The sequence below is a fragment of the Heptranchias perlo genome, chromosome 27 (assembly GCF_035084215.1).
Source record: "Heptranchias perlo isolate sHepPer1 chromosome 27, sHepPer1.hap1, whole genome shotgun sequence".
NCBI classification, from domain to species: Eukaryota; Metazoa; Chordata; class Chondrichthyes; order Hexanchiformes; family Hexanchidae; genus Heptranchias; species Heptranchias perlo.
This window is the reverse complement of record NC_090351.1, coordinates 33940081-33960471: the sequence shown is the minus strand read 5'-3', so window position 1 is coordinate 33960471 and position 20391 is coordinate 33940081. Positions and strand designations below refer to the sequence as shown.

At 42.9% G+C, this 20391-nt stretch overlaps 1 protein-coding gene across 1 annotated transcript in view; it reads right to left on the bottom strand.

Annotated features, from left to right (window-relative positions):
• LOC137344570 (guanine nucleotide-binding protein G(i) subunit alpha-3) overlaps window positions 1-18242 on the bottom strand; it is a 38870-nt gene extending 20628 nt beyond the window's left edge. The window contains exon 1 of the mRNA XM_068007622.1: window positions 17591-18242. Coding sequence (XP_067863723.1) covers window positions 17591-17708 — 118 coding nt within the window. The 5' untranslated portion in view covers window positions 17709-18242. The remainder of the gene's footprint in view (window positions 1-17590) is intronic.
• Window positions 18243-20391: the final 2149 nt, after the last annotated feature.

Here is a 20391-nt window from a genome sequence, read left to right as displayed (position 1 = left end):
AAAGAAAATTGTAACTACTTTCACATCTCAGTATCTTCACACAACTTTGAATTGCAAGAAGCATATTTTGTAAACATGGCTGCAACGAAGCGTGATGCCACAAAACCTTCAGTGCTGTCACTGATGTATCTGTAAAGGATAATGGTGCATACCTGTTCTCAGAATACATCCATTTGAACTATGATCATGCTGGCAATTTGTCAAAGGTGGCAATAATGGTGGAGGCAATTTGAGGTAATGAATAACAAGTATCATTCAAAACAGCAGTGGCACACCCAATTTCATAGAAAATCCTAAAGCTCAGGAAACAAAATTATATTTTGCAATATGTGGTTATCATGTATTTGGATTAGTGCTTGCATTTGGGTAAACTGTGAAGTAGTTTTTAAACCCTGGAATTGTCACTGTCCAAAATGCTGTACCTTCCCTCACAGCCCTAGATACAGCATTGTCTCCCAACTTGAGATGTGCACACAACTATAATGTTACTAATAACAAGTTTTCACAGAAGCATTCAAGCACATTTGGCAAAAATATAGATTATTCAAAGACAAACTTCACTGCCTATTCTAACCAAAGACACATTTTAAATTTACACTCATCAAGCTGCATAGGTCCTGACCAGTTAATGCAACCAACGGAGTTAATTGAATAACCATTTGCAAATGGCTTGCCACTTTCAATTACATCAGCTTTTCTGCCAGCTTTCACAAGTATGAAGTGGAAAACCAACATTAATTAATGCAATTGCCTTATAAGAAAAACTACAAACCACACAGCTGGAGAGTGGGGGGGGGGGGGGCGGGGGGGGGGAAGAGAGGGAGGTGGGCAGCAGTGTTGAAACAAAAATTTTTTTATTATTCGTTCATGGGATGTGGGCGGCACTGGCAAGGCCAGCATTTATTGCCCATCCCTAATTGCCCTGGAGAAGGTGGTGGTGAGTTGCCTTCTTGAACCGCTGCAGTCCGTGTGGTGAAGGTTCTCCCACAGAGCTGTTAGGGAGTTCCAGGATTTTGACCCAGCGACGATGAAGGAACGGCGATATATTTCCAAGTCGGGATGGTGTGCGACTTGGAGGAATGTGCAGGTGGTGTTGTTCCCATATGCCTGCTGCCCTTGTCCTTCTAGGTGGTACAGGTCACGGGTTTGGGAGGTGTTGGCGAAGAAGCCTTGGGAAGTTGCTGCAGTGCATCCTGCGGATGGTACACACTGTAGCCACAGTGCGCCGGTGAAGGGAGTGAATGGGGTGCCAATCAAGCGGGCTGCTTTGTCCTGGATGGTGTCGAGCTTCTTGAGCGTTGTCGGAGCTGCACTCATCCAGGCAAGTGGAGAGTATTCCATCACACTCCTGACTTGTGCCTTGTAGATGGTGGAAAGGCTTTGGGGAGTCAGGAGGTGAGTCTCTTGCTGCAGAATACCCAGCCTTTGACCTGCTCTTGTAGCCACAGTATTTATGTGGCTGGTCCAGTTAAGTTTCTGGTCAATGGTGACCCCCACGATGTTGATTGTAGGGGATTCGGTAATGCCGTTGAATGTCAAGGGGAGGTGGTTAGACTCTCTCTTGTTGGAGATGGTCATTGCCTGGCACTTATAGATAGCCAGTTGTTAAATTAGGCCCTTTTGCTTAATATTTAAATGGCGATGGTAATCTTCACTGAGAACTCCTGCTTATATAGTGGAGATAACGAGTCATACTTCAACATATTTAAACTTAGATGACAACAGGAAATCAGCAATTTAAAGGAGAATGAACGTACCCTTTTATAGTGCCTCATCTCTAAGTGCTTTACGAGAAATGGGTCACTTCTAAAGTAGTCACTTGTTATACAGGCAAATGTGGCAGCCAGTTTGCGCACTCAGGGCAAATGAATCAATGATGCTGGTTGAGGGAGGAATGTTTCCTGCTCTTCAAATTTTGCCAAGAGATCCTTTATATCCACCCAAGCAGACAGGTGGGGGCCTTGGGTTAATGGGCCTGAAACTGCTTTCAAAATAATGGTCAGCCCAACAGCGCTCACCGTTATTAGTGGCGAAATCGAAGAGCAAGTGCACAGACAAACGCAGAACTCCGGAACTTGCTCTGCCTGGTTCACCGGTGATCTGACAGCTTTGTCTTAAAGGGACATCGCCAGCTGCAATCAATAGAATCAATGGATCAGCGCCAACTTGCGCTCCTGCCCAGCTGGAAACAAACTAATATCGCCATAAAACAGGTACGCTTGAATGTATCACATCTAAACTAAGTTTTAACAGCATGGCAAGTCTTAATGACTGCCAAACAACCTCTCTGGCATTGAAAATTAAATTTTGAAAAAGGTGAATCTCATTCATTGTGATTTCAATAGTTGTTGGACATTTTTTTTTAATTGAAATTTTTACTTTTTCTTTCCATCTTTTAATTCGATATTTCTTATCTCTCAATTTGATATCTTTAAAGAATTGCTTAAGCAGTACTTTAAAGCTATTTAATCAACACTATTGTTCACTAACATTGGTCAGTCCACCATTTTCAAATCAGAGCTCCAAACAATCCTATCAAGCATTTACTTGTTTTAGCACCTATGCTTTTACCTAAATCCCATACAAATCATTATTGTTGCGGTAAAATATTCTGGCGAAGCATTTCACTGAATCCTTCTGTTAAAATTCTAGGTCATAACAGTTCCTAAAATCATATCAATTTAAAAAATGATCACCATCATGTTAACATTTGTTGGCTGGCATTCTATAATATAAATTAAATGGTACAATTTTAAAAGGGGTGCAGGAACAGAGAACTAGGGTGTACGTACACAAATCTTTGAAGGTGGCAGGACAAGTCGAGAAGGCTGTTAAAAAGCTATATGGGATCCTTGGCTTTATAAACAGAGGCAGAGTATAAAAACAAGGAAGTTATGCAAAAACTTTATAAATCACTGGTTAGGCCCCAGCTGAAATATTGTGTCCAATTCTGGTTATCACACTTCAGGAAGGATATCAAGGCCTTAGAGGGTGTAGAGGAGATTTACTAGAATGGTACCAGGGATGAAAGACTTCAGTTACGTGGAGAGACTGGGTCGTTCTCCTTAAGGCAGAGAAGATTAAGGGGAGATTTGATAAAGGTGTTCAAAATCATGAAGGGTTTGATAGGGCAGGAGGACACAGATTTAAGCTAACTGGCAAAAGAACCAGAGGCCTCATGAAGCAAAAATGCTTACGCAGCAAGTTGTTCTGATCTGGAACGCGCTGCCCAAAAGGGTGATGGAAGATGATTCAATAAAAACTTTCAAAAAGGAATTAGATAAATGTTTGAAGGGGAAAAATGTGCAGGGCTATAGGGAAAGAGCAGGAGAGCGGAACTAATTGGATAGCTCTTTCAAAGAGCCGGCACAGGCATGATGGGCCAAATGGCCTCCTTCTGTGCTACGTAAGAAATAGGAGTAGGCCACACAGCCTGCTCTGCCATTCAATCAGATCTTGGCTGATCTTCGACCTCAACTTCACTTTTCTGCCCGATCCCCATATCCCTTGATTCCCAGAGAGTCCAAAAATCTATCGATATCAGCCTTGAATATATTCAATGACTCAGCATCCACAGCCCTCTGGGGTAGAGAATTCCAAAGATTCACACCCGCTATGTGAAGAAATTCCTCCTCATCTCAGTCTTAAAACGGCCGACCCAATATCCTGTGACTATACCCCCTGGTTCTAGACTCTCCAACCATGGGAAACAACCTCTCAGCATCTATCCTGTCAAGCCCCCTCAGAATCCTATATGTTTCAATGGGATCACCTCTCATTCTTCTAAATCCAGAGAGTAGTGGCTCAATCTCACCTCATAGGACAACCCTCTCAACCAAGAATGGTGTATTGTACCATTCTATGTAACTCCCATCTTAAAGTTCAGAAAAGCAATCCATTTTGTGAAATAGTCTACATAATGATGACTATTCGATTGAATTTGGTGGAACCCAGATTTTGAGTTATACACCAAACTGACTGAAAACCAACAGATACCATATAATACCTTCAGATCTTTTCCTTTTGTTAAAAACATATGTTTCTACCAAGATACATATGGTGTAAACTTAAGTTCCATCAAGGTATGAACAAGAACAACAGATCATAATACTTTGTCCATTTTAGAGCAGTTGGATCAGTCAAATGTTAATGAAAACTAGACGTTCAATTGTGTCCTTTACAAAATCCTCCCTTTTAGTGTTGACAATCAAGGCCCTGGATATTATTCCAAAGTTATTAAACACCAATGAAAGTACAGCCTTGCAAAACACCACTGCATCTAAAAGGTCAGATTAATATTTACATCCTAATTGTGTACAGCATAAAATAATTTATTTTAATATTTGCATTCAGCACCAAATGTTTGGACATCTCTTACCATGGCGCAGATTTAGAACCACAGAACTTTACAGCATGGGAGGCCAGGGTACAGTATCGTACTGGTTATGTTAGTGGACTTGTAATCCAGAGAACGGGAGTTCAAATCTGAAAATGGCAGTATGAGAATTTGAATTTAATTTTTTAAAAACTGGAAATAAAAATCTGGTATTAGTAAACGTGACCATGAACTCTTTCTGAAGATAGGAAGAGGAGCATGGTACAGTGCAGAAGTGTACTGCCTGGTGTGGGATGGTACCATATAGTCCAGACGGGAGATTTACCTCTATGGATGATCTGGACTTGTGAAGAGGCACCAATCAGCAGAAATAGTCTTTCCCTGTTCACCATCCGAGTCATTCATAATTTTAAAAACCTCTACTAAATCTCCTCTGTCTTCTGTGCTCAAGTGAAAAAAGGTCCTAGTATCTCAAATAAAGCTTCCCATTCCAGATGTCACCCTGGTAAATGGATACTGTACTTTCCATAATGGGGCACCCAAGACTGTACAATACTCAAACTGTGGCCTAAACAATGTCTTGTATAAATCTGCAATTACTTTATTGATTTACTCCATGCCTCTATTTATTTATTGTAAACAATTTTACAACACCAAGTTATAGTCCAACAATTTTATTTTTAATCCCACAAGCTTTCGGGGGCTTTCCCCTTCCTCAGGCGGTGTGGAAATGACATTTTCGAATCCTTCGCATTTTAAGATCACATAACAATGCCTGGTGATTACTGCCCGTTGCCAAGGCAATCACAGTGAGCAGACAGAAAGGTATCACCTAAAAAGGCCACCGAATATACAAACCCCCAAAAAAGAGAGAGAGAGATAAGGAAGACAGTCAATGACCCGTTATATTAAAAACAGATAACATTTGTTCGCTGGTGGAATACGTGTAGTGTGACATGAACCCAAGATCCCGATTGAGGCCGTCCTCATGGGTGCAGAACTTGGCTATCAATTTTTGCTCGACAATTTTGCGTTGTCGTGTGTCTCGAAGGCCGCCTTGGAGTATGCTTACCCGAAGGTCGGTGGCTGAATGTCCATGACTGCTGAAGTGTTCCCCGACAGGGAGAGAACCCTCCTGTTTGGCGATTGTTGCGCGGTGTCCGTTCATCCGTTGTCGCAGCGTCTGCATGGTCTCGCCAATGTACCATGCTCTGGGGCATCCTTTCCTGCAACGTATGAGGTAGACAACGTTGGCCGAGTCACAGGAGTATGAACCGTGCACCTGGTGGGTGGTGTCCTCTCGTGTGATGGTGGTATCTGTGTCGATGATCTGGCATGTCTTGCAGAGGTTACCGTGGCAGGGTTGTGTGGTGTCGTGGACGCTGTTCTCCTGAAAGCTGGGTAATTTGCTGCGAACGATGGTTTGTTTGAGGTTGGGTGGCTGTTTAAAGGCGAGTAGTGGAGGTGTGGGGATGGCCATAGCGAGGGGTCAGTCATCATTGACGACATGTTGAAGGCTGCGGAGAACATGGCGTAGTTTCACCGCTCCGGGGAAGTACTGGACGACGAAGGGTACTCTGTTGGTTGCGTCCCGTGTTAGTCTTCTGAGGAGGTCTACGCGATTTTTCGCTGTGGCCCGTCGGAACTGTCGATCGATGAGTCGAGCATCATATCCCGTTCTTACTAGGGCTTCTTTCAGCGTCTGTAGGTGTCCATCGCGTTCCTCCTCGTCTGAGCAGACCCTGTGTATTCGCAGGGCCTGTCCATAGGGGATGGCCTCTTTGACGTGGTTAGGGTGGAAGCTGGAAAAGTGGAGCATTGTGAGATTGTCCGTGGGCTTGCGGTAGAGTGAGGTGCTGAGGTGCCTGTCTTTGATGGAGATTCGTGTGTCCAAGAAAGAAACTGATTCTGAGGAGTAGTCCATGGTGAGCTTGATAGTGGGATGGAACTTGTTGATGTTATCGTGTAGTCTCTTTAGTGATTCCTCACCGTGGGTCCATAGAAAGAAAATGTCGTCGATGTATCTGGTGTATAGTGTTGGTTGGAGGTCCTGTGCAGTGAAGAAGTCCTGCTCGAACTTGTGCATGAAAATGTTGGCATATTGGGGTGCGAATTTGGTCCCCATGGCTGTTCCGTGTGTTTGGGTAAAGAACTGGTTATTGAAGGTGAAGACATTGTGATCCAGGATGAAGCGGATGAGTTGTAGGATGGCGTCTGGAGATTGGCTGTTGTTGGTGTTGAGTATTGATGCTGTCGCAGCGATGCCGTCATCGTGGGGGATACTGGTGTATAGTGCCGAGACATCCATCGTGGTGAGAAGTGTTCCTGGTTCAACAGGTCCGTGGGTACTGAGTTTTTGTAGAAAGTCTGTAGTGTCGCGACAGAAGCTGGGGGTTCCCTGCACGATGGGTTTCAGGATGCCCTCGATGTATCCAGAGGTTCTCACACAGGGTTCCATTGCCTGATACGATAGGACGTCCGGGTGTGTTGGCTTTGTGTATCTTTGGGAGGCAGTAGAAGTCTCCCACGCGAGGAGTACGTGGGATGAGAGTGCGTAGGATGTTTTGAAGGTCTGGATCGAAGGTCTTGATCAGTTTGTTGAGCTGATGGGTGTGTTCTTTGGTCGGGTCTGCGGGTAACCGTCTGTAGTGTTCCTGGTTGTCCAGTTGTCGGTATGCTTCTTTGCAATAATCCGTTCTGTTCTGTATGACGATGGCTCCTCCTTTGTCCGCTGGTTTGATGACGATGTTGCGGTTGGTCTTGAGAGCTTTGATGGCGTTGCGTTGTGCTCAGGTGACATTCTGGACTGTCTTCCGAGTGCGGCTGATGAATCTGGCATAGACGCATTTCCTGACAGCTTGAGCATACATGTCAAGCTGAGGGCAGCGACCCTCTGGAGGAGTCCAGTGAGACTCTTTCCTCTTCGGTTGCTGTATCGCGGATCCCTCTGTCTGCTGTTCCGGATCGTTGATTGTCTCATTGGGTTCGCTGCTGAAATTTTGTGGTTTGTGGTAAAATTCCCGGAGCCTCATTCTCCTGATGAATTCCTCTGTGTCTGCCGCGAGACTAGTGGGGTCCATTTTGGTAGTGGGGCAGAAATTGAGCCCTCGGCTTAGAACTTCGATTTCGTCTGGTTGAAGGGTGTGGTCGGACAAATTGACGATAGACTTCCCTGTGGTTGCAACCGTGGTACCAGGGGAAGCTTGGTCGATGCTGGTGGTGATGCCGAGTTTCTCAAGCTTCCTGCTCTTGGTTTTCATGTAGGCAGCGTAGTTCCGTTGCCTCGTCTGTTTGGCGGTATATCGTAGCTGGTCTGCTGTGTCCTGAGTACAGGTTGAGAGTATGGACTCTATCTTTGTGGACTCTATCACAGCGAAAAATCGCGTAGACCTCCTCAGAAGACTAACACGGAACGCAACCAACAGAGTACCCTTCGTCGTCCAGTACTTCCCCGGAGCGGAGAAACTACGCCATGTTCTCCGCAGCCTTCAACATGTCATCAATGATGACGGACACCTCGCTATGGCCATCCCCACACCTCCACTACTCGCCTTTAAACAGCCACCCAACCTCAAACAAACCATCGTTCGCAGCAAATTACCCAGCTTTCAGGAGAACAGCGTCCACGACACCACACAACCCTGCCATGGTAACCTCTGCAAGACATGCCAGATCATCGACACAGATACCACCATCACACGAGAGGACACCACCCACCAGGTGCACGGTTCATACTCCTGTGACTCGGCCAACGTTGTCTACCTCATACGTTGCAGGAAAGGATGCCCCAGAGCATGGTACATTGGCGAGACCATGCAGACGCTGCGACAACGGATGAACGGACACCGCGCAACAATCGCCAAACAGGAGGGTTCTCTCCCTGTCGGGGAACACTTCAGCAGTCATGAACATTCAGCCACCGACCTTCGGGTAAGCATACTCCAAGGCGGCCTTCGAGACACACGACAACGCAAAATTGTCGAGCAAAAATTGATAGCCAAGTTCTGCACCCATGAGGACGGCCACAACCGGGATCTTGGGTTCATGTCACACTACACGTATTCCACCAGCGAACAAATGTTATCTGTTTTTAATGTAACGGGTCATTGACTGTCTTCCTTATCTCTCTCTCTCTTTCTTTTTTTTGGGGGTTTGTATATTCGGTGGCCTTTTTAGGTGACACCTTTCTGTCTGCTCACTGTGATTGCCTTGGCAACGGGCAGTAATCACCAGGCATTGTTATGTGATCTTAAAATGCGAAGGATTCGAAAATGTCATTTCCACACCGCCTGAGTACGAATAAATTACATAAAAAGGCTACAGCACGGAAGGAGGCCATTCGGCCCATCGAGTCTGTGCCGGCTCTGTGCAAGAGCAATCCAGCTAGTCCGACCCCCCCGTCCCTGCCTTTTCCCTGTAGCCCTGCAAATTTTTTCTAAAATGCAGTTTGTCTTCTTACAGCTTTATCTACCTGCACTTTCACTTTCAGGAAATAATGTATTTGAACCCATGGATCTGTTCATCCACACCTTTCAGCAGTTTCCAGTGAGTATACTCCTATTTTTTTTCAAAAAATGTATTACTTCACACTTAACCACACTGGATTGCATCTGCCACTTGTCTACCCATTTCTGTAACTTCTGTCTTCCTGAAGTCTTTTACAACCCTCCTCACTGCTTTCCAAAACCTTTACTTTTGTGTTATCAGTAAATTTCACGATTGCATTTCCTATACCCATCCAAAGCCATTTTACAGATTTCTTACCGGATAGATGGACAACATTCAGAATTACACAAAATGTATAACCTCTAGACGTTGTTTTGCATTTAGCTATTTCTAGTTTTGACAGCTCTGAATATAGTTTACTTTTTTTTAAAAAACACAGCGAGTGGTTAGGATCTGGAATGCACTGCCCGAGGAGGTGGTGGAGGCAGATTCAATCATGGCCTTCAAAAGGGAACTGGATAAGTACTTGAAAGGAAAAAATTTGCAGGGCTACAGGGAAAAGGCAGGGGCGGGGGGGTCGGACTAGCTGCATTGCTCTTGCACAGAGCCGGCACAGACTCGATGGGCCGAATGGCCTCCTTCTGTGCTGTAGCCTTTTTATGTAATTTATTCGTACTTTAACATGCTAGAAAGCAGGGCGTGACATACACACAAGTGGCCTTATTCTTTTGTGATGCCTGAAGACCAACTCTTTCAGCTTTAAAAAACACTAGTTAATTTGCAGAACATTCGTATGGGTGTATTTATTTATTACGATTGCAAGTTACTTATTTCTTTATGCTTGCTGCTATACCACAGGATTCAAATCACTCTGGGCACTAACCAGGAACCAGTGCATGTGAGAAATAACAGGACCAGCAGTAACCCAGTTTCATAACTCAATAATATGCTGTCATCTACATTAACATTTTGTAACCCTGCTCTTTTCAAAATGCAAACCAAAACTGCTCAAAAACAGTTTTAAAAAAGTGTTTATTTTTTCTTCTTCTACCAGGTTTTTAAGTTCTCATATCTTAGATAATTTTTATAGATGAGACCCAACTCTCAGTGCCTTCGAAAGTATCTTCATTAGCCTTGAGATCTAGGTAAGCTTTCAGTAACCTGTCCAGGATAATGAACAGAACAACCTCTCAATTAATTTAGCTAATGGAATTGCAATTATCCTAATAATCCACAGGATTTTTCTTCTGCTTCCAGTAAGTGGTAGCAAAGCATCAGAACTTGTTTTAGGTATAAACTAAAGTACGCTAGTTAAGGAATTTCTTCGTGCTTTAAGGGTTGAAAGCTGGTCAGGTATGTGATAGGAAACCCCAAACGAGATTTAGTAAATCTCCAACTTTGCTGTATTCACAGTCAGCAATGGTCTGAAAGTTCTTTCTCTTTAGCCACCCCATTACATATAAAAAAATCTCAGACTTCAGACACACCAAATTAATGTGTATTGCAAGGGCCGTGTAAACCTTTTTTTCTAAATGTCTGAACCTGCAGGGAACAAAAGAAATTACAAATCCTTAGTATCAAGGGTGACTGTAAGCCTCAAGGTTCCATGCTTAACGCCTATCTTGCAACTGTATGAAGCTGCTTTTACGTTGTACTAAGCCTTGAATCAGTGGCGCTGGCTCCTAATACGCTGGTCTCACACAGCTGGTGAAAATAAACTTAAATGGCAGCCAGGAAGAACCATTTTTAATTGGGACCTTGTGAATCCTGGCAAATTTACTTTCAGATTATGGCTGGCTGAATAAGACCTGGACACCAGCAGCCAGGTCACTAGCACAGACAATATAACAAGTCCTATAAAGGCCTGAGGTACCTTATAGCTGACCAAGTGTGGCCTGACAGGCAGTTTAGATCATTCATTTTGGTCTGGTCCCACATAGGAACATAAGAAATAGGAGCAGGAGTAGGCCAATCGGCCCCTCGAGCCAACTCCGCCATTCAATAAGATCATGGCTGATCTGATCCTAACCTCAAATCTAAATTCATGTCCAATTTCCTGCCCACTCCCTGTAACCCCTAATTCCCTTTACTTTAATGGATTTAAGTACTTTAATCCAGCAAGCACATTCAGCAAAACATGCACCAGGGCAGAACCACCCTCTCCCTGGCCTGCAGGAAATAAAGAGGTTGCCTTTAATCTTCAAGTTGCACACAAGTTCTAGTTACCAAATAGCACTCTACGAATTAATATTTTAATGTATAAAGTTTAATGAAAACTTTCCTTAGTAAAACAAGAATATTTTAAAAGTATTATTTTGTACTGAGAAAAATGAGCTATCATATTTAGGAGTTGTTACTTCACTTCTAACCAGTCTGAAGCAATGTTTACTGGCACAAGTTTTTAAACATCAAGCTGTTGAGACATGTTAGCAGATTGCAATTTCAACTGGAATTACATGCAGCCTAGTTGTAACGAATAAACACTACCCACAATCAAGGAACTACAGGGTGGTCAAAAATATTAGGCTTTGCACTCATGCTGCTTCTAAAAGATACACAGTACTGAAAAGGACTTCAATAAAGAGTATTCAACAGAAGCAAGAAAAAAGTGAGTTAAAGCCAAGTTGAGAAAGGTTTTTTTTTAAAAAGTAGAAATTTCTCAAATTCAGTTTACAACTGCACACATTAGTTCAAAATCTAATTAAAATGTTCTATTAATTCAGTGGTAATATAAAAACTTGAGTACTATTGAACTGCTAGGCATATAACCTAAATCGCACAAAGTGATTATATAAAAAATTTATAATGTTTAATCAAGTCATTTCAGTATCTGTTTTCAGGACATTGTTTCTCAATTCCATCCTGTTCTATAAAACCCAAATCAGTGCATGCATACAGCAGAGAACCATCACAATTCAAAATTGAGAAATACCAATCAACTTTCATGCAAAGTTTAAACGCACTGGTTGAAAATAAGCTTGAAGAGCTGCAGCAATCTTTTCGCAGTCTACTGTAATTATTTTTACTGATTGAACAAGATGAGCAGCGATATGTGTGGCTTATTCAGTGTTTTACAAGTCGTGTGGTTGCATTATTTAAGAGTCCCTCAGATGGACAATTTATTCAGTTATACAGACGAAGGATAATTTCATGCTCAGGATTCTGGAACTGTCCCAATTAATATTTGGAATGCAGTATAGTTTAATGATGTCAATATTAATTACATGAAATATAATTCAGATAGAAAATATACTTAAATTTTAAATCCAGGGCAGGAAGTGACTGAAGGGAGTATACCACTTACCAGCAGTAATAACACATGACAGAAATGAATTTCAGTGTCAAAAGTCAAGAAGCTGGAAATTTAAAGTAGAATATGGAAAGTAATTATAGTTATTGAAGCTCTTCGATGCCATACATTTTTTTTAGTACTTTAATCCAACTGAAAGGGGAAGGAAAGGCTCGGGAGACTATTCTGTGATTTAAAGTTCTGCCTTTAAAAAAAAAGGAAATGATAAACTTAAATTTATTTGATGCGTACCTGCATACATAGAAATCACCACCCTCCCTGCTAGGATGCTCTGGTGTTGGCAATTATAGGAAACATTCACATGTGACTCCGCTGCAAATCGGGAGGGATATGCTTCCCATTTCCAGCCTGTCGTGTGGTTTCCACAACCCACTATGATGGAGCCACTCCTGATTGGTCCCAGTTACAGACATCGCTGGAGTGACCCAGCATAGAAATTGATATTTTAAGTTTATTTAGCTTTTTTTAAAAAAAAAGTTGATCACTATAACATGAACACATGCTTTGAAAGGGGATCTTAGGCTTTCTTTCCCCTGTAACGAGATTTTCAGGGACTGTGAGCAAAACTTTCTGGTGAAAGTTGAAAGCCATAAAAATAGGGGCAATAATAATTTGGCTTCTCAGTTCACAGCAAGACTAAAAAAGATATTGTAATAAATTTTGATTGTCATTTTACACTATAGAGAATGCTCAGTAGTAAATCACTACATACTTAATTTACTACTAGCAGATCTCCCATGGTGTTGCTCGCAGCAAGTGAGTGGTTAGACTATTTTCTAACTGGGGTGCTGTCAAGGAAATTGCAATAGCATAAGTGTTACAGGATGTAAATGTAAATGTAACACTAACACTTAGAGAAAGTGCACTGTATGCAATTCTTAATATGTTAGGTAATTATAAGCAGGACCCACAAAACTCAATTCCGTAAAAGTTTTCCATCATGTATTTCTCTACCCCCCCTTGAGTTTCCAAATCCAATTCCAAAATGGTTCATTTTCAGATTTAACAGACTAAAATAAATTCCAGTGAGCTGCTTTAATAGCTATTTGCATGGCTTTTCTATAGCAGCCTGAACGAAAACAAAGAATTATCTGATAGTTTACTGAATTTGTCAGTCTCTGATCCCAGCTTAATATCTAAACCTAAGCGAAACTTTCAACTTTGGCGGGGGCATAAAAAGGCACTAGTGGATCAGTTGCCCGTTATACATCCTGCCCATTTTCCTTTGCACTGAAGGCAATGGAAGGCAAAATCGGGCAGGGTGTATAATGGGCAGACGATCTGCTATTGCCGAAGTTGCAAGTTCCACCCAATATAGTCTTAGAAACACTCTCACTTACAGCTCACCATTGAAGATTTTGTTAGAAACCATCCTTGATTCCCCTTTAAACTCAGAGACTGTACTAATTTCAGTCCAACTGCTGTGGATTGAAGTCACTTGTTCTATGTCAACAACTATCAGAAAGACACAACCATCTTTCTATTTCACATCTCCTGGCTAGGTGAACTAGATGGGTAAATTGCCTTTTCTCATTTCTACCTTGTATTCTTATTACTGGTTTTCTGGACATTTTACAATTTACTTTGCAGGGAATCAGGAGGTATGCATTTAAACAAACATTACACACAGCACTAAAAACATTCTCCCTCCCTTGACAATATTTTTTCTCTGTTCCTGGAAGTGTTGACTATTTGCTGGAATATAGGTCCTAACCCTAATACCACCTAACACTACCGTGGCCGAGATCAGCTAACTCACAGACCTCGGATAAAACCCACTGACTGGATAAGCTGCTGAATTATTGGACAAGTTTATTCTTTATTTGTTCTTCTCACCATACAGACTATAAATCACAATATTATGCTATACATTAGGGAAATCAAACCTGACATTTTTAGACAGGTTGTATCTACACCAAGTAGTGTAAATGAAAACAGAAGCATTCCTATCTTCAAACAGCAAACCATATCAATAATCAGATAGTTAGATAACAAAAGATGACAGGGAGCATATTTGGTGCAAAATACATTACCAGTTTTATTTACAACAAAAAGATGTATCCTCCAGGCTTTTACCTGGCAGAAGATACCTTCTTGAATGTACTTAATTTCCTCTTCAGGTCTGTCCAAACTGTGAAATTCTGCATTGCTGCTTCAAGGTACATGCAAGCCAGCCCATAACATACCTCACCAGATGTGTGCTCAGTCTGCAAGTGGAAAACTGAAATGTTTGGTCTCAATGAGGAAATGAGCATCATCATAAATGTGTCACGTATTAAGTAGAGGTTTTTTTGTGTACCAAAATTACTTCTGTACTTTCCCTCACCTTTAAGTCTGCCTCTCATATGTGTTTGATTAAAAGGGAGACACATTTATGGCTTTGACAGCCCAGAAAGAATTAATTCATTTCCACCGGAGAAATTTTTTTTTTGTGTATTATGTTCATTTTCTAGCTCATAAATTTGATCATGTGATCAATTACTGCACTTCCCAATTGTGAGCAGAAAGGAGAACAATCTTACTCAACATAGGATCATTACAGCACACCATTCGGCCCATGTTGTAAGGGATGAATGCAGCCCTCAAATATAGCCTAAAATGGTTGTAAATCTGATCAAAATCTGAAAAGGGAAGCATGTTGAAAACGTCGTTTCACAATGAAACATTAGCCATTTTGCTTGTAGGATATATAATGCAGAGTATTAAGGTGCGTAAACGTTATTTATAAGCTGCTTTCATTGTACAGGTAGCAAGAAGAAAACGTGAAGTAGAAAGCCAAATGAACAAGATTAAACATAAAAGAGAGCAGTGTTATTTCCCACAGCAGATTATATTTATAGTATAGTCTCTGGAATTTAATCTTTCAGCAAGGTCATTTCAGCAAGTGGATCATCTGAATGTAGCTTCATAAAAATTTCTGGCCCAACCCTCAGCATTCTATCTTACTTTCTTCCATTCAGTATTTCAATTTCTTAAGTCACAACTGGAGTCATTTTCTTAGGTATAGCTGCTGTGGTAACTCTACACAAGTACTTTGCCTATTCAAAATACCGAGACAAGATTAGATTATCAAGCTTCAGCATAAGAATATTAATTAAAATGCTCATACACTAATTACACCTCTTCCAAAATTTAACTTTATTCAAATGGTCAACAGGTTACAATAATTAAATCAAGGGATGGTAGTCATTTTACTCAAAAACTGCATTCTATCAGTGTGTCCTTGATGACGAACTAGTCTGGAGCCTGCAGATGGACATTTCTAAGCAAAGGGGCCAATTTTATTGAACAATTAGCAGAAATGAGTATCACACCACTGGACAGTTTACACTGTAGGGCTGGGGGGGGGGGGGGGGGGGGGGGGAGAAAGGGAGCAGTAAATGCTCAAAATGTGAACTAAAAACACAATGCTGGATGTACACTTCAAGCCAGTCAACACTTAAAGAGCAAAAAGAAAGGTTAATGGTTCAGGCATAGACCCATCAGTTCTGAAGAGCCTCCACCCAAAATGTTAATTTTTCTCATATCCAGATGCTGGCAGACCTAATGCATATTTCTAGCCTTTTCTATAATAACCTTCCCCACCTCCATAAGATAGTTCTTACTATAACATCATCTTTGCTGCACATGTACCGCCTTGAAAAGATCTTTTGGGAAAATTACAGAGCAGGTGCAATTATCCACAACTGGCCTGTTTTGAGCAACTCAACCAGTTCCTAACTTCATCCCACTAGTTTAACACACACTAACTACCAAATTGTACTGAACCCCACATGTTGTACATCAGGAATATAACTCCTGTCTAATGTGGCTATCCCATAGCATTGCTCCCACAAAGCAGTTTTATAAGGATTGTTACACTGGGGTCAATTTTAACCACTCCCAGTAGGAACAGTGCATAGGAGGGTCTAAAATTATCCAAGACCACATTGCTCCCGCCTGGCAACATTTTGTCTTCACTGACTTTGAAGTTGGCAGAGATTCCCACAGGAGGCAGGGACCTAATTTAAATCTTAAAGTCATGGCCAGATAACGCCATCAGCGCCGCAATGGCATTTCAACTTCTGCATCCGGGAGGCCCGCATGGGGCCAGATGAGGCCAAGTTTGAAAAAATAAACTTTTATTTGGAATCCTTGTGGGCCAGGAGTAGTAGCGGTCTCTTGCTAGCCCCATACCTTGGGCCTCCACTGCCCCAGTCTTCCCCCCAGCTCACCGCCAACTGAGCGATCTTCATCTACCCCCCCACCTTACTTTGAGAATTTCTGTGGATCCCCTCCCCCAACAATTTTGTACTCCCACCTGTCGGTGTTGACGTGATTCCGACTGGCTTCAGGCAGGAATCAGTTTCGGGATATTCAAATGAGGCCCCACTAGTTAAAATCTCCTACGCCTCGCTCTACGGGCGGCCAGACGGATCGTCTCCAATTTCTGCCCCTAGGTTAAAATCAACCCCCTCATGTAATGCCTGATGCATTATTCTTTGGGTAATGTTGAGCTACGCCCTTTAAAGGCCACAAAGTCTGAATTAAGCAAACAGCCTGCGGTCAGGCTGTAATTGGTGTTTGGCCAGAACTTTCTAAATTGGAATATGCCAGTCAGTTTCAGGCTCCAAAGAAACACACGCTATTTTGGGATCATTCTAGATGCATAAATGTGATGTCTACATGGGTAGATGCACTTCGATACATTGGAGATATTTTTATAAAAAATATTATACCACTATGCATCATATGAAAATATTATGATTGGCTCAAATTTGCCACAAAAACACAATGCTTATTTCACAGCCTCAAGATTTTAAATAACTTTTTAATAGTTGCAATTTCTAATTTAAAACTTGCTCAGCAGGACATCCACTTAAATCAATGCTCTTAGCCATACATTCCCTTGCCACCATTCAACTTGTAACACGATCCAGATTAAGATTTCATTCACAGTTCTGATTATCAGTTTTTATCTTAGAATTCCTGCGCTCCCCTATTACCTCTGCACAACCCCCACTCCCCACCCCCCAAACTCACTGACTTCCACTGCAAGAAGATCCAACTGCAAATCCCAACTAGGACCTTGCTTCACCCCAACTTTGCGGTCTTCGCCAGCCAGCAAGCAGCCGCCAACGGTTCAGAGGCTGAGCTGTGTGTTCTTCACCCCCACATCAGTGGGTGGGTGAAACTTCAGCCATCACAGCCCTGCTGCTCTCATGTCCCAAACCCCTTCCAATGTAAAACACCTTGCCCCCTATCTTTAAAACCTACATCTTTTGACCTCACCTTTGGTCACCCCCTCCCACCAAAGACTCTAACCCTGTTCACAAACTCCATCTCCTCCCCTTTTTTTTAAAAAAAGGGGGGGGGGGAAAAAGAGTTTTTGCAACATCAAAGGCGCAGTGTGCAGCCTGCACATTTATCAGCATGCAATCTCCTTCCTCCGCAACGCCACACATCAATGACCGTGCAATAAGTTGCACGGCGAAAACCGACTCCGGCCTCAGCTTTACCCAGCAGCAGAAGCTTGACCTCCCGGGACGATTTCTCGCCGTCTTCCCTCAGGTTCCGGTCGATCATTTTGCTCCTCTCCACCGCCGCCTTGTCCTCGGCGCTCATGGTGCAACCCATCCCGGCAACTGGCAATCCGAAACCCCAGGGTCCGGAATTAACGAAACAAACAAAAAAAAAACACACCCAACACCCACACAATTCCCCTGCAGGCCGAGGACCACCGGATGCTTCGTCTCTCCTCAGACACGGAGCCGGGGTGTAGACGGTGTGTGAGGGGATTTTTCCCCCCCTCTTCTGATCGGAGCGGTCGGGCTCTCACTTCTTTTTTAAGTTAATTAATTAACCCTCCCGCAGCAGCATCCAAACCGACTCCCTCTTTTCTTTTCCTTTCACAGCCCCCGGCCCCGAGCGGCCGAGAGTCCCGCGGAGACCGAGCCAAGGCGTTGGCGCCTCACAACATCCGAATTTTTTTTTTTCGCGAAAAAAAAAAAGCCCTGAGGAGGGAACCGCTTGGAGAAGTTTAACTGACGAGATTCACCGGCGGCGGCGTCTCCGCGATTTTACCCCCCCCCCGGTCCCGGCAGTTAGGGATTTAAACTCATCGTCGCCAACGGCCGCACGAGCTCTGACAGTTGGGGTTTGAAAGCGGAAAGACCCCACCCACTTTCCCCCCCCCTCTTCCGGCTACAACCGGAAAACGGTCATCGTGCAAGGTACTATGGGAGTTGTAGTCCAGCTGGACTTGACAACCTCCTGGACTCAAACATTGATTTCAATAACTTCAGATCAGAGCCACTGCTCCCATTTTTTTTTTCAGACAGCGGGTGCTGGTAATGGTTCCGCTGTTGCCATTTACTGCTCCTCTAGACCCATCTTTTGTTTCTTTACTTGTCCCATTATCGCCCTCCTTGCCTTGCACCCATCATCCCTTTTGCCATTTAATCGCTGTCCTCTACCCTCCCACAGACCATCTCTTTTGCCATTTAATCACTTCTGCCCTCTACCCTAACACGAACATTCCCTTTTGTTCTTTCCTCCCTTCCCCTTTCCCTGGCTCCGTACTGGCTTAAAAACTGTTAAACCTTCAACTTCTTCCAGTTCTGATGAAAGGTCATCGACCTGAAATGTTAACTCCGTTTCTTTCTCCATAGATGCTGCCTGACTTGCTGAGTATTTCCAGCATTTTCTGTTTTTATTCCAGGTTTCCAGCATCCGCAGTATTTTGCTTTTGAGACGCGAGTAAGCCCATTCAGCCCCTTGAGCCTGTTCCGCCATTCAAATGAGATCATGGCCCATCTGTACCTCAACTCCATTGAACCGCCTTGGCTTCACAATCTCTTAATACCCTTGGCTAGCAAAAATCTATCGGGAGCTCAGATTTAAATAATTATTAATTGAGCTAGCATCTACTGCGTTTTGTGGGGGAGAGCCTCTCGTAATGTCAGTGATCATTGGGTTGTGGAGACCTGGTTGTGAGGTTAAGAGTTGGGCTGGGAGAGGATCGAGGGGACAGGCGATAGGACACGAGCAGAAGGTGAGCATGGTGAGGGCAGGGTAGGAGATGGGGGAGAAGTTATAGAGCGATAGGAATTTTGGGCAAAAGTATAGGGGAGCCTGAGACAGGAGAAGAGGATGGGAAAGAGGCTGAGACAGTCCCAATCACACTTGACACAGGGGGTGAGGATGGGGGGTGGGGGGTGTCCACAGAAGGGCATTGGAGGAAGCTGTTTGTAATTGAGAAGAGCCTGGGGTTTCCTTTACCTCCAGGATAATCAAGGAGTAGAAAGAGGATTTGCTTGGAGAGGGAGATGCATTATTGTTTCAGGTGATATAGACAGATCTGACAGTGAATCACCAGGCCAGTCATGCGCTAGGTCACGCAAACCTTCGGCCCTCAGATTGAACGATTCAAGTGTGGGAACTATGTATTGGGAACATGGGGATTTGAGTATGCTCGTTGCAAATCCTCATTGAGTTCATAAAGAAGTTTTAAAAATTTCTGCTCTCCAATTTCCTCCCCAGCCCCTTCTAAAGGCACTGAGCCTTGGTGAGATGTGGTTTTATGGGTGCCAGTTCACCCTCTGCCGCCTGGGCCTTGGGGCCTCCCTTCATGTGTGAAGATGAGTGTCAACTGTACAGGACATCACATATAAGCCCAATCCTAACCTCAGCCAATATCTACGCATAACATTTTTCCAAGAAATGATTCTTTTTCTTCCCTTCCCAGTCTGAGTTGCTAAGGCTAATTGTATTACCCTTACTGCCAGCCCAGCTGGGATCAGCAAACTCAGTACACACAGATCAGGAACAGAACCTGGGAACCTTTCTGGACTGAATGACTCAGTTTCGCATTGGACAGCAAACTAAAACCAATCTTTGTGTAAAATGTATTATTTTTTTCAAACTCCTTCAACCTCCATTTTTGTCACACTTCAACAATTTTTTAGGAAGTTAAAGAAAGGGGCACTTTCAAACAAAACCACAAACCACAGCAGACCATACAGTCATATAATTAAGTGAACATAGATCAGCATTTGCAGTAACAACTTGCATTTAAAAAACATCATAAGGTCTTTACAAATGAAAAATAGGTGGGAAACGGATGCTGAGCAGTATTAATTAAGATACAATTGCAATTTACATATTTTCCTGTCACAATCTATCTATAATATATTAAAAATCTTAACGTCTGTGTGCAAAATCTTTCTGCATTATGTGACTTTTTGCTATCACATTTTTGTCACATGTTTTGTGTCAACATTTTCCATTATAAACTTCTACGTCCACATTTATCATGAAA